Below are 13307 nucleotides of genomic sequence, written 5' to 3'. Positions count from 1 at the left end.
AGGGAAGTTTGACTCGTGAAAAAAAAGCAACACAATGTACCCGTTGTTTTGCAACCGTTAAGTTGCAGATCAGAGATATCTTGACTTTCAGTAAGTCTAACAACTCGCACAAGTAGGCAACAGAATGAAAGCTGCTGGTGACGTAAAGGAAACACTTTTTCTAGTGGTGGAGAAAACCTAATTTTAACCTCCTAGTTTGTCATATCTTGACCACAGAGCATCAGGAACTAGAGTGAAAGATATACAGACAAGGCTTACAAGCATGGATGTCATCTTCAAGGAAGGGAAGCTGTACCTTCGGGCAGTCAAGTTTGGAAAAGTAAGTTTTCTAGAAATTCAGCATCCTTGTGAAACGGTGATCATTGTGATCATTGTGGCCGATATGGCAACTGAACAGCTCGGTCAAAACTAGTGTTGGCATTTTGCTTTCTTGAACTGCTTAGTTAAAATGAGCAAAGGCTCAATTGATAGTTTTTCAGAGGTTTCATGTCTTGACTAGAACATATGATATCCAAACTCATTGCAATGACAAATGAATTACTCTCTGAATATCAACCTTGAGTAAACCATACAGCGAGTTAAAGAGTGCACGACCAAAACCTGCATGCATTTAGTAAAAAACAAATGCAAATGTTTAGACCAGTGATACTTCTCGAACAATGTTGCATCATTTTTTTCAGTGTTGTAAGTCAGTTTCAGTTTTGAAAGTCTAAGACCTCACACAGTCCCTGCACTCTAGATGACATACAGTAGATTAAACAAGATTTTGCAGAATTTATGAAACTGCATTACACTTTTTGCCCTTAATGAACATTTAAAAAAAAAGAAAGTTCCTTAAGATGTTCAAAGTGGTTGTTAACTCTGTAAAGTCATTCAAGTAAGCAATCCTTACTCCAATAAACTATTTCACATGTATAAGTAAAATAGTCATTGTTATTGGCTATTGTTCAGGCAAATGTGGAGAGGATTATTTTAAGACACAAATCGTTATGTGTATATATTTCCACAATCATTTCTAACTGCGGGAAATTCATTGTTACTAATTCCACCCATGTGTGTGTCTCATCGGGTAATCTTTATATAATTTCATAGCAGCTGTACATTCAGACTTCAATGGTGAAAATCTGGAGCTGGTTCTCCCTTATTAGATATTCATTATTAATAAGTGAGGCTGCTCACATATGTATTACACATGTATTTTGCTGACTATTTCAGTCACTGGTTAGATTGTATCGTGCCTAATTTTAGTAGTATGGGAAATTTGGGGAATACACAGTGTTAAAATTTCATTCAATGTGCTATTCTGATTCATAACGATCTTAAAATACTGGTCTTTAGATAATGTGTACACCTAAGGTGTGACAAATTCTATTTTGGATCAATATGACTTGGTGTGTGAAAATCCCTTCAGTGTGGTTTGTTCTCAATCTGAAATTAGTTGCAGATCAGCACAGGGCTATTTTTTCATAAGAACCATATCTACTCGATGTTTGTCGTGGGTGGTCATGGCGCAGTGGATATGACACATACCTTTGGTGTGGGAGATCTGGGTTCAATTCCCACTGTTATACATCAACCAATGTGTCCCTGAGCAAGACACTTAACCCCTCGTTACTCCAGAGGCATGTGGCCTCCGACATATGTAGCAATTGTAAGTTGCTTTGAATAAAAGTGTCAGCTAAATGAGATGTAATAAAAAAAAAAACAGCAGCACTAAATAATCAAAATTAATAAACTATTAACATGTCAAATAAAGAGATTAATTATTATGTGCTTCACAAAAAAAAATATATACTGTATATAATATTTAAAATTATGTATTAAATTTAAATTTAAAAACATACAGGAAATGATCCTTTAGACAATAAATAACAAAATATAATAAATACATTTGAAGCGCTTTGAGTGTCTGATAAAGCGCTATATAAATGTAATGAATTATTATTATTACTTTTAATCTGTTATAAGACAGGTGTGTACAAGTATAACTCTACAGGTAGGCTGTTCTGAAGTCTGGGGGTGGGGGTGAACTAAAAGCAGCATCACTGAGCTCATTCATAAGGTCATCTGAAAACGGTGACAAGCATTTTGAAATCAATTCTGTTACTTAGAGGCAGTGAGATAAGAATTGAGTTTCTCTCTTTTGGCTCCTACTCCTCCTGATAACCATGATCTCGGTGTCATCCGTCAACCGTAGAAACGTTTGAGCCATCCAGTCAATGCTTTTTTTTTTTTAAACAGGGCTCAAACCACGTGAAGCAGAAATGTAAGCTGTGTGTCATCTGCATAACAATTAGAGACAGATGCCATACTTGCTAATGTTAAAATGACATACAACTAAATGCCATTTAAGGACCTATTAACCGTGACTTTATCCATTTCCCCTCTGTAATCTACTACAGAAAACGTGGCGGAAAGTATCGGTGGTGCTATTTAAGCCCAGCTCCATGGGGGTCGGGCGGATGGAGCTCTCGACTGTACTTGATAACAATGCTGCTACCGACCAGAAGAAAGTCGGTCGGTATAAAACACCTGAAAGAAAAGTGGTGCGTCTAAGTGACTGCCTCAGTGCCATCCCTGCGCCAAAGGAGTCTTGCCCTTCTGGGTGCACTGCCTTCTACGTACACACCATTCAGTGCACCTACACCCTGGCCTCCACGACAAGCCAGGACTGGCTAAATGCCCTCTGTCTTCTGGCCTTCCAGGTATTTCACAACTCTCCTCATGACCAGTGCACCTTTCCCCTTTTCCTTTTTTTTAATATCAGGACAGGAGTAGTGTTATAATTTGGGAAAGGTGGTGATAAACATTACCCACAATCAGAGATAGAGAGATAACACAATGAGGAAGTTAATACAGTATCTGTAACTTCTGTCTCTTCACTTCTCTAATTTGTGTGCTTGCACAAGCTATGTTTTTTCTTGCGTCTTACATCTTTGAAGCCATAAAACAGTGATAAGAGGTTGGTGTACACTCCATGTAATGTTTGCCATGCCACTGTGTTTACAGAAGGATCCTGGGGAATCAGACAAACGGGCTTTCGAGAGAGGAAATGGCTTGACCATGGAGGACAATGACCTTTACTCATCTTGGAAAACCGCCGGTAATGCTCGTCAGTCTGCAGGCGCCAGCTGATCAGTCAAAAAACATTCGAAAATCACATTCGGTTTAGTGAGTGCCAGCTGAAGTGGTACTCATCAGAATCCAGCATAAACTGTATTATTCTCTCCTACCAGGGGGTGCATTTAAAGAATTTATTTCCATAGTTTTCCCAATACATTCCTATAAGTATTTATAGCATGCTGACCAAGGTGACCGTTGAGATCTGGGAACATGTTACCATTGCTAAAGGGGAACGTATACAAATTATTAGTGGGGGGAGAGTGGGTCAGAGAAGGGGGAGGGTATTGTCATTTTTCTTTTGGCAAAAGGTAGAAAACTTCAAAGAAATTGTAAGACACTGAATATATCCTTTAACAAGGTTGTAAGAGTAAATTGGCAAATGTATCATAATAAAGGTAAAAGACCGTGAAGAAGCTAGCAGTGTGGTTTAAATGTCATGGCATCATAATCATAAATTCAAGACTTCAGCAGAAACCTTGAATATGGGTGAGCAGTAGCTAAAGCCACTAATTTATTCAAACATAAATGACAGAATGTAACAGCGTCAGCAAACTCTGGCTTACACACATTTATTTCTTTTTATTTCCTAATGGATTACACTTCTCATAAAACAAAATCCAGGCAGTCCAGTCACACAGAGAGAGATTAGTAGAAGCAATTTCAGCTCAGCCTTTTTCTGTATGAGAATATATTTGCTGTATTGCCTTTGTGGATATATTCCTGCACATACCTTATATGAAAAATCTAGTACTTTCATGTGTAGTTATGCTGCACTAACCTGTGTGCTGTGATGTTTTAAGTGACAAATATGTTCATGTCTTCTCATGTTTAGAGCTGAGCCTTCCTCCAAACCAGTACCAAGTGACTGTCCAGAGCACAGAGGCATCCAGGAGGTGCAAGCTGTCCGGGGACTATCTGATCTCCCCAGAAAAAGAGGCTGTGATACTGCTGGCCATCAATACTGGTCACATATTCTATCGCTGGCCGTATAGGCACTTACGCAAGTTTGGACATATTGAGGTAAAGTTCCTATGAATTTCCCTCTATTGGAAAGGGTGCAAAAAAGAATTCAAACTGCATCCCCATATTCATGATACACCTGACATTCTGCTCAGATCAGTCACATAACTTTAAAGGTTACCCTTCTAATGTTTTCTATGGTTTGGCAGCTGGTTGGCTTAGCTTAGCACATAGACTTGAAATGGGAGAAACAGCAAGCCTTGCTCAGTCTGTCCAAAAGTAACATTATCAACCAACCAGCACTGCACGAAAACTGAAGTGTAACACCCACCACTATCATGTCTGTCGTAACTATTAGCTGGAGCCACATGCCCATTAGCTAAGCTTAGCTTAGCACAAATACTGTAAACATGGGGGAAACAAGCTCTGTCCAAAGGCAACAAAATCCATGTACCACTTCTAAAGGTCACGCATTAACACGTTACATATTGTTTTTTTATTCTGTACTAAAACTAAAGTGTAAAAACAACAAGTTACAGGTTAACTTTTGGATGGACCACGGCTAGCTATTTCCCCCCCCCCTGTTTACAGTCTTTGTTCTAAACTAAGCTAAGCTAAGCTAATGGGCAGGTGGCTCCAGCTAATAGTTACCACAGACATGATAGTGGTGCGTGTTACACTCATAGACAGTATATAATGGACCAATAGACCCCGTTGCTCTGGACGGAGACCAGTGAAGGATATTAGAAGCACTTTTCCGGTGATCTCTTGGTTTACTGCGCAGCCTCCAACTGAGAGAGACGACGTAAATGTCACGTGAGCAACGTGTCTGAAAGTTGTAAGTCTTCTGGTAGCTGTGCCAAGAGAAATCTCAATCATTCCCAATCTTACAGAGACAGAGAGCGTAGGTGTAAGGAGATAACATGGGCACAGGCTAATTATTGCTAACTAAAATGCTAGTTAACATCAGTAATTAAACCTAAACAGCTAATGTAAGTCCAACCTGCCTGAGAGCTTCTCCTGTACTATACGGTAATTCCTCTACTGTGTGACAGTAAGTCGCTTGGTTATGACACAATCGTTAGCCTATTTTTACAAAAACGTCTGCTACGGAGCCATAACGTGAGGTACAAGGTAATGGAGCCTTTTATACATTGTTGTGTTTCTTTACAACTAAACAATGGACAAATAGAGTCTTTAAACGCTTCAGATGTAAAGTTATTCGCTGTCAAAGTGACGTCAAAATGAATGGCAGTCAATGGAATGCTAACGGCGGGTGATCTCTTGTTAGCATCAAAGTGGCGCCATAACACATTCCAGACGCTCGCTTACCCCCTTGGTTACACTTCAGTTTTTGTGCAGTGCTGGTTGGTTGATATTGTTACCTTTGGACAGAACTAGGCTAGCGGTTTCTCCCGTTTCCAGTCTTTGTGCTAAGCTAAGCTAATTTGCTGCTGGCTGTAGCTGTATATGTGTGTATTCAATTTTCTCATCTATCTCTCAGAAAGAAAGCAAATAAATATATTTCCAAAAATGTCAAACTATTCCTTTAAGATGCGTGTTAATGCGTGTGATTGCAGGATGGGTTCAGCATTGAAGCAGGCCGTCACTGCGAGTCAGGAGAAGGAGTGTTCATCTTCCTGTCCAGACATGGTCTCCAGATCATCCAAGCTATAACAAAGCAGTGCTCTGTGGAGAGGAGGTCCTCTGTCCAGCCGCTCAGTCTCCATAGAGGATCATTATCTGACCTGTCTCCTGTTATCCTCCCAACCACAACCACCTGGCTCTCTGGCGCCTCCGTCTACAGTTCTGCAGATGGTTCTGATGACGCAGAGGACGAGTCTGACAATCACTACTCTACTATTAATGACAACCCTGAACGAAAATTTAAGCGGCTATCTCTTGTCGAAACGTATCTCTCTAAAAGCAAGGAGGATGTGGTAGGGGAAGATGAGGATGAACGGTGTCATTCCCTGGATGCTGAAAACCCAGACAATGACATTGACGACACCATTTATTACAACCTAAGGAGAGCCACGCCTCCTATGATCAAATGCGATGATCTCAAACCTGAGATAGACTCAGAGGGCATCTATTCGGATGTGAACATAACTGATTCTCCCTTAAATCCCCAGCTGCATCTCTTCTCGCCACCCATGCCTCCGCCCGTTCCCCAGCATCCTCCCTCCACCCTTCCCCAGTCTGTTCCCTACGCCCAACTCAAGCCCCGATACCAGCGTCAGCCCCCTGCAAATAACTACATCCAGCCAGGGTACAATGCACAGGCACAGGCACAGGCACAGGCAGTGGATGACAAGAAGGAGATGGAGGAGGCCATCAGCTCCTCTACCCATGTTACCCCCACTGAGGCCCCTGGCAGTTTTAAACACAGGCTGGCAGAAATCATTTCTAAGGACCTGGCAAAGTTCCAGCCACCTCTTCCCTCCGGAGCGGGCAGCACCACATTTTCTCAGTAGGCTATTAGTTAACAGACAGACTAGGAGGAGCAATTTGAGCCATGATAGACTGTCATGAAGCATAATTAGTTCCTTTTTTTTCTTTGAAATCCCCTCCGCTGGTAACATTAGTCATTAGATTTTGGCTTGCAGATGTTTGTTTATGTGTAGCCTGTAACGCATCTGGAATACAATTTATTCTATGGATTGTTTTTGCAAAAAGAGGATTCAAGTATTGTTGTTCTTCACTGCTGGGATGTTAGAGAAGCCATATGTGCTGCAGTATCTTTAATGGGACATTATTAGCTGGCAGGCTGAATGAACACTTTCATTGTGGGAATAGCTTTGAAAAAAAGTGTCCTTGTTAACATTCAGTGAGTTAAACAACATATTTGGAAATAGCTTCTTCTAGTTCATTTTATTCCTCGTTAACTCCCTTTCTTAAAGAGAATAAGTTGTTTTTGTCACATACAAATCAACAGCTTTGCAGCAACTACTGCATTTGACAGTCCGCTTCACGTAGTAGAAATAGTGACATGTCACTCACTCAGTATATTAAAATGTATTGCTGACCAAAAAAATGAAATATACAACACACACTCATGTCTTAAGTATATCTTTATTGTAGCAAAACAATCCTCATAAAATACCCCATAGCTATACATAAATATCAAAATAATTGTTTTGTATTTTTAATTTAGACAAATGTCACCAATGACACAGGGAATGTCTTTAGTGATGGTTCAGGGCATAAAGTGCATTTAAAAAAAAAGGCCTCTGGGTGTTCATCGAGGCCTTAGGAAGTAAATAATTCAAGATCTCAGTAGGTGTTTTGTCATTGGCAGTGCGTCATCTAAGCTATTAAAAAATAACAGGAGAATATAGAGGACTATCTGATATGATCAAGATGTCTACAAGCTGTAGTATTTGGCTCTCCTGGTTCATTCTATGACAGACACTGCGGCATAAACAGTGGGAATCAGTGGTTTCCTAGTTACTGTCTTCCACTCGGACTTTCCTCCGTGTCACTGAGGTGCGAAGATTCCCCATCACTGCTGTTGGAAGAAGTCATTGATTGATTTGAACCCAAGTCACTGAGAGAGTGAATCAGACTCCTCCTGGAGGTCTTGTCCGCTGCGCCTGGACGGGGACTCCTGCACTCCGGGTGAACCACACCGGTCAGCAGCTCCGACAGCTCATTGATGTAAATCTGCGCCATTTGGAGGGTGTCGTACTTGGACAACTTCCTCTCGTTTTCCAGCGAGGGGATGACGCTCCTCAGCTCGTCAAACGCCTGGTTGAGGCCGTGCATCCTTCTCCTTTCCCTGGCGTTGGCTGCGACGCGCCTGTGTTTCTGCGGGCCAAAGTGGCTCGCCCTGTCTCCCTCTGCTGCCTTGTCAGAGTCTGTCTCTGCGATGCCTGCAGCGGACACGCAGTCAGGAAGTTTGCTCATCGGCGCAAGTTTGTCCAGCGAGAGGCCCGCGTCTCCAGCGCCGTGCGCGTCCCTCCTGGAGAACGCATGGAGTGAATTAGAAGAAATCCAAGTCTTGGAGTTGACGTAGGGAATGTTGCGCTGAGGCAGCAGGGTGAAATCCTCTGGGTACTCCGGCCAGCTTGAAAGCTCAGCTTTTGCAGTCATCACGGCAATGGCCTGTGGTCGTGCACGGCAGCGAAAAGGTCACACAGAAGAGTCTGGCTGATGCTCTCGCTCTCGTCTCTGGAGAGGTTTGCACTGCGCCAGCAATTTATACAGCCTCCCCTCAGTCACCTTGGTGTCACTCCCAGCCCGCCGACAGCCCTGCAGCCTCAGGAGGCAGCAGCCAATCGCGCAATCCCCCTCTGACCCTGTCAACGAACAATTAGACAAAGCTCGACTTTTTTTTCTCCTATTGTGCATTGTAACTCAATCACGAACTTGTTGTTATCCTCACACGGGGGGGAGCCGAGAGTATTAATCATTTAAGAGCGTGGCTTATTTGTTTGAAAAGGTGATCTACTCTTGTTGAGTAAAGTCTGGTCCGCATGTCTGCTGGCGTTTATTATAGTTCCCCAGAAATAATAATAAAAAAGTAACAAGTGCGCATGCCGAAGCTGTTCTTTAACATGTCAGACTATTAATAAATAACTTGTGCTTGCAGCTTTGACTTCTTGAGAGTTTTCTTTCCCCCCGAATTAATTTTTTCCAGGTAGGCTATTTGAATTAATTATTTAAAAAGTTAAGCCCGTCAGATATTTTGTAGCTACATTTTTGTGTGTTGTGCAGTTTCTCATCATGAGCAACATGGAAGTGACTCCTTCATCGGGTAGGACCCTTGAGGGATATCTGGCAGCGTTGAGGTTTGTTCTCAAACAAACAGTAGGTGGACAATCTTTCGCGGATTATTTGCAGAAGAATAATAAAACGAACAGGTGGAAGGCCAGTCCTGAGACACACCTGTCTATAACAGAGCTATAACTGATAAGTTGTCCGAAGGCGATTTATGAATCATTTAACAAGAAGGGTCAAATACGCCATCATGCAAAACGTTCCATTTATTTCTATAACAATAACAATAATTATGATTATTATTGTTATTATTATTATTATTATTATTATTATTATAACATGTTATTTCCCAAGTGTGACCAAATCAAATCAGACGAATTCATTTTGATTAGTCACGTGGCCACTGTGCCTATCAGCTGGTGTCCCCTGGCACCTTACACACACACACACACACACACACACACACACACACACACACACACACACACACACACACACACACACACACACACACACACACACACACACACACACACACACACACACACACCTCTGTCACAACCAGTGTCACCCACGTCTCCCATATGCCGCGTGCAGCTACAACTCAGAGCTTCCAAACTGACACTCAGTGCTCTGACACAGGAGCTATAATCACTCATTAGGTCATCAATTACATGAGAGGAACCAGTTTAACATCCGCCCAGCGCTTGGGATGATGGCGACTTGGACAAATTTAGCATTCAGTGCCCCTCTCTCTTCTTCTTCTTCTTCTTCTTCTTCTTCTTCTTCTTCTTCTTCTTCTTCTTCTTCTTCTTCTTCTCTTTTGCGTAGGCTATGTGTGTGTGTGTGTGTGTGTGTGTGTGTTTTTTTTTTGTGTGTGTGTGTGTGTGTGTGTGTGTGTCAATAATCGGGTCGAGGCACTGGTAAAGAAAATCACCGTGACCTGCCTCGCCGCCAGCAGTGTAATGAGGCCTGGTCTTAGTTGAATAAATCGGCACGCTCTCCGTCCCGGGGTGTCCATTCATTTTTTTTTTTTCTCTTTTTTTTTGGGCTACATGAATATTTCATTCCTTCAGCCCCACTGCCAGCGCAACAGCCTGCATCCCTGCGCGCAGGCTTTAAAAATGCGGCTGCATTTCCCATCTGGTGCGGGGCGTGAGCGGGGAGTGGCAGAGAGGCCGAGGAGGTGTGAGGGACACTGCTCAGGTCAGCTTCTATACTGACCTCCTGCAAGAGAGAGACTGATGTCTCCCAGCAGCCAGGGAGGCGGAGGGAGGGGGGAGGCAGCAGGACTGGCAACTGGCGAGTTTGGGCAACTTTCAGTGCTGCTCCAAGCTGCCATGTTGGGGAGCTGTATGCAGTGGTGGAAGAAGTAGCCATACTCAAAGCTTTGACTTCATACCACAGCGTAAAACTGCTCTGTTACAAGTAAAAGCCCTGCATTTAAAATCTTACTTTAGTAAAAGTACAAAAGTATTCCAAATATAGCCTACTTAAAGTAGGCCTACTAGTGAAAGTAGTCCTGCAGAAATGCGAATTTCATAATCATATAGGCCAATTTATATTTACTAGATACTAATTATTGATACATTAATGTGTTCATCACCTTAAAGCTAATTTTAATAACTTTATACACTGCTGGGTATAGCTTAACCTCTAATAATAATAATAATAATAATAGCCCTATACCATAATATATTAGTTTATTTATATTTTGTAAAATAAATCTGAAAAGTAACTAAAGCTGTCAAATAAATGTTGTGGCGTAAAAAGTACAAAAATTGCCTACAACATGTAGTGGATTAGAAGCATAAGGTATAAAATGGAAATACTCAAAGTACAATTAGGACTACATGAAAATGATTATGTATAATACTTGAGTAAATGTACTTACCAGTAGTAACATTCCACCACTGCTCATATGCAAAATTCCACCCTCCCTTACAAGTGAAAGCGTTAACTGTAAAGTCATTTCCATATTTATTAAAAGGGGTAAACCATAATGCACAAATACTTCATTACAAGTATGCAATTAAAATTGTACTTAAAAGGAACACGGCGACTTATTGGGACTTGAGCTTATTCACCGTATCCCCCAGAGTTAGATAAGTCCATACATACCCTTCTCATCTCCGTGTGTGTCGTAACTCTGTCTGACGCACCCACCGCTAGCCTAGCTTAGCACAGATCCTGGAGGTAACCGGCTCCAACTAGCCTACTGCTCCCAATAAGTGACAAAATAACGCCAACATTTTCCTATTTACTTGTTGTGATTTGTAGAGTCACAGCGTGTACAAATAACAAGGTCACATGAGACACAGCCATCTTCTAACCGTATACAAACTGGGAACTATATTCTCAGAAAGGCGAAGCACTGCTACTTCTGCTACTTGGGCGGAGTGATTTGCACGCAGCACCTGAGAAGCCCCGTGGTGAGGAGCAGAGAGTAGCAGTAGTGCCTTTCGCCTTTCTGAGAATATATCAATCAATCTGTGAAGAAGCTAAAGTGCCAATAAGTCGCCATGTTCCTTTAAAGCAGCATGTTATGTTTTGGTTGGTGAAGGTGTAGGTCATCTTAACTGCTTTAAATATGGTTGGGTCCTTTAATTTATATTAATGCATCATATTTTACAAACTTTAAGTCAAATCTGAATCTGCAAAGTAGCTTTTAACAATTGGCTCGCCAATAAATCTAGTGGAATAAAAAGCACAGTCCCCGTCCCCGTTCCAAAAGGCAAGTTATCAGAGGAATCGCTGCGTGAAACCCAGAACACACTCAAAATGGAACACAGATAGAGATTCCTGGCTCCTTGACTCTCTGACTCATGATAAAACAGGAACAGGTAGGCTGTAAATACTGCTGACTGCAGCAGAATGTAAACAAGTTGGATCAATTTGTTCACAGTAAGGAGCTGTGTGTTCTTTGCCTTCAAGTGCTCCTTGTAAACTCCTTGAACAAGCTGTAGTGTCACATGTAACATCGCACAATGCAAAAACAACAAACGTTGTCAAATGTTGGCACAAAATGCCTCAGGAACCTTGCAACACCGTTTATAGCCAATAATTGGTTGGACGATATGTCACCAACTTGGCAACCAGAGCACCATAGACAACTGCAGCTGCCAGAAGACGTTGGTGATGGACCTGGCAACAGTCCCAACAGTTTATGTTGACCCGTTCAAACCCTAAACCCCAACCAGCCAACCACAGCAGCATCCTTTTGTGTCAACACATGCTCCATGGCTGCTATTTAACTCTTATTAACCATCTAAAGTTGTAACAGCGCACACTGTAGGTGGTTGTAACTGGTGAGCATGAGTAATGCCTCTCAACCAATCACACTGTTTGGTTGCAGCTGAACATCGTAAAATACTGCATGCACTGAATGTTTTGTAGCAGTAGTCGGTTCGTCGTGGGCTGATAACAGAGAGAGTCGGAGTAGTTCCAATTATAATACATTGTCTCATGTTCTAATTTCTTGTAAATGAAGTAGGCCTAATAGTGAAATTAAAGCAGTCCTCGTTTCACTGGGGACGCCTTTAAAGCTCCTCAATTATCCCTGGGGAACCGTGGCCCCAAGCGATCTATAATGAATTCAACTCTATTTTTGGAGGCTTTCGTTTGAAGTGTGGTGTCTGTTTCATTGTACACCTGTTCAAGACATTACAACACCTCATAAGAACAATACAAACCACATCTAGACTCAGAACACTTATAATTTATGGGTCTGTAATTTTGTAATAATTTCCCAATGAAAAAAAAAGGTAATTTGGTGCTAATTATAAGGGAAATTGGATTTTTGTCAAAAGAATTGCTCCATTTAAACCCAAGTAACTATTATGAATTTATTATTCATATGTTAAGTTCTATGCTTGCCTGTTTAATTAAAAAAAAGTTCACCTGACCTGCTGATTCTTTTGATTACCCTCCATTTGAATGAATTAATTGGAAGTGTACCAACTGAACACTGTCTCCATTTTCTTATAATCACTATTACATAGACTAGTTATTTCCATGAACATTTCACGGAAATAATTTGGAAATCAGTCACTCTAAAAAAAAAAAAGTACAACTAAATGATCAAAGGTTTGATTACACTACTATAGGCACAATTTCATAAATACATCCCTAAATAAATGAATGTAAACATTGTAATATTGCTTTTTTTATGTGAATTTCAATATTATACAATACACATTTTATTGTGTTCACTCCTTGTGACCCGACCTTACTATAGGCCTACATTTATGCTTTTATCATAAATATATAACAGCACAGGCTACAAACAGGCCTACATGAGTTTACCTCAGAAACAATGAGTAGGGTTTCCTTCCTCGCCGTCTTGGGTCTTGTATACAGTGAGCCATCGTTTTGCCTTGTGTCTCTCTGTTGTTTTAATTAAAGACTCCTTAATTTCGCAACAATAGAGCGTTTCCATTTTTTCCACACAATCATGCACCAAGAACAGTGAACCTCTTGATGTTGGGAGCCGTCTACTCTGT

The 13307-nt window shown here is 41.4% G+C and overlaps 1 protein-coding gene across 1 annotated transcript; it reads left to right on the top strand.

The window, feature by feature from the left end:
• The first annotated feature begins 4 nt into the window (after nucleotides 1-4).
• dok3 (docking protein 3) lies at nucleotides 5-8676 on the top strand. The gene is made up of 5 exons (XM_039814168.1): nucleotides 5-319; nucleotides 2403-2705; nucleotides 3010-3103; nucleotides 3956-4143; nucleotides 5664-8676. The coding sequence occupies exons 1-5, from the start codon at nucleotides 263-265 to the stop codon at nucleotides 6558-6560; spliced, it is 1539 nt and encodes a 512-aa protein (XP_039670102.1). The 5' UTR covers nucleotides 5-262; the 3' UTR covers nucleotides 6561-8676.
• Nucleotides 8677-13307: the final 4631 nt, after the last annotated feature.

The sequence above is a fragment of the Perca fluviatilis genome, chromosome 10, assembly GCF_010015445.1.
Source record: "Perca fluviatilis chromosome 10, GENO_Pfluv_1.0, whole genome shotgun sequence".
NCBI classification, from domain to species: Eukaryota; Metazoa; Chordata; class Actinopteri; order Perciformes; family Percidae; genus Perca; species Perca fluviatilis.
The sequence above is the reverse complement of the archived record's forward strand: the minus strand, read 5'-3'. Positions and strand labels throughout refer to the sequence as shown.

What these genes read in the sequence shown, in the direction of transcription:
- dok3 (XM_039814168.1), top strand. Translation starts at nt 263, where the DNA reads ATGGATGTCATCTTCAAGGAAGGGAAGCTGTACCTTCGGGCAGTCAAG. An exon ending in GGGCAGTCAAGTTTGGAAAA is followed by an intron (nt 320 to 2,402) that starts GTAAGTTTTCTA and finishes AATCTACTACAG; the next exon opens with AAAACGTGGCGGAAAGTATC. An exon ending in TCTGTCTTCTGGCCTTCCAG is followed by an intron (nt 2,706 to 3,009) that starts GTATTTCACAAC and finishes CTGTGTTTACAG; the next exon opens with AAGGATCCTGGGGAATCAGA.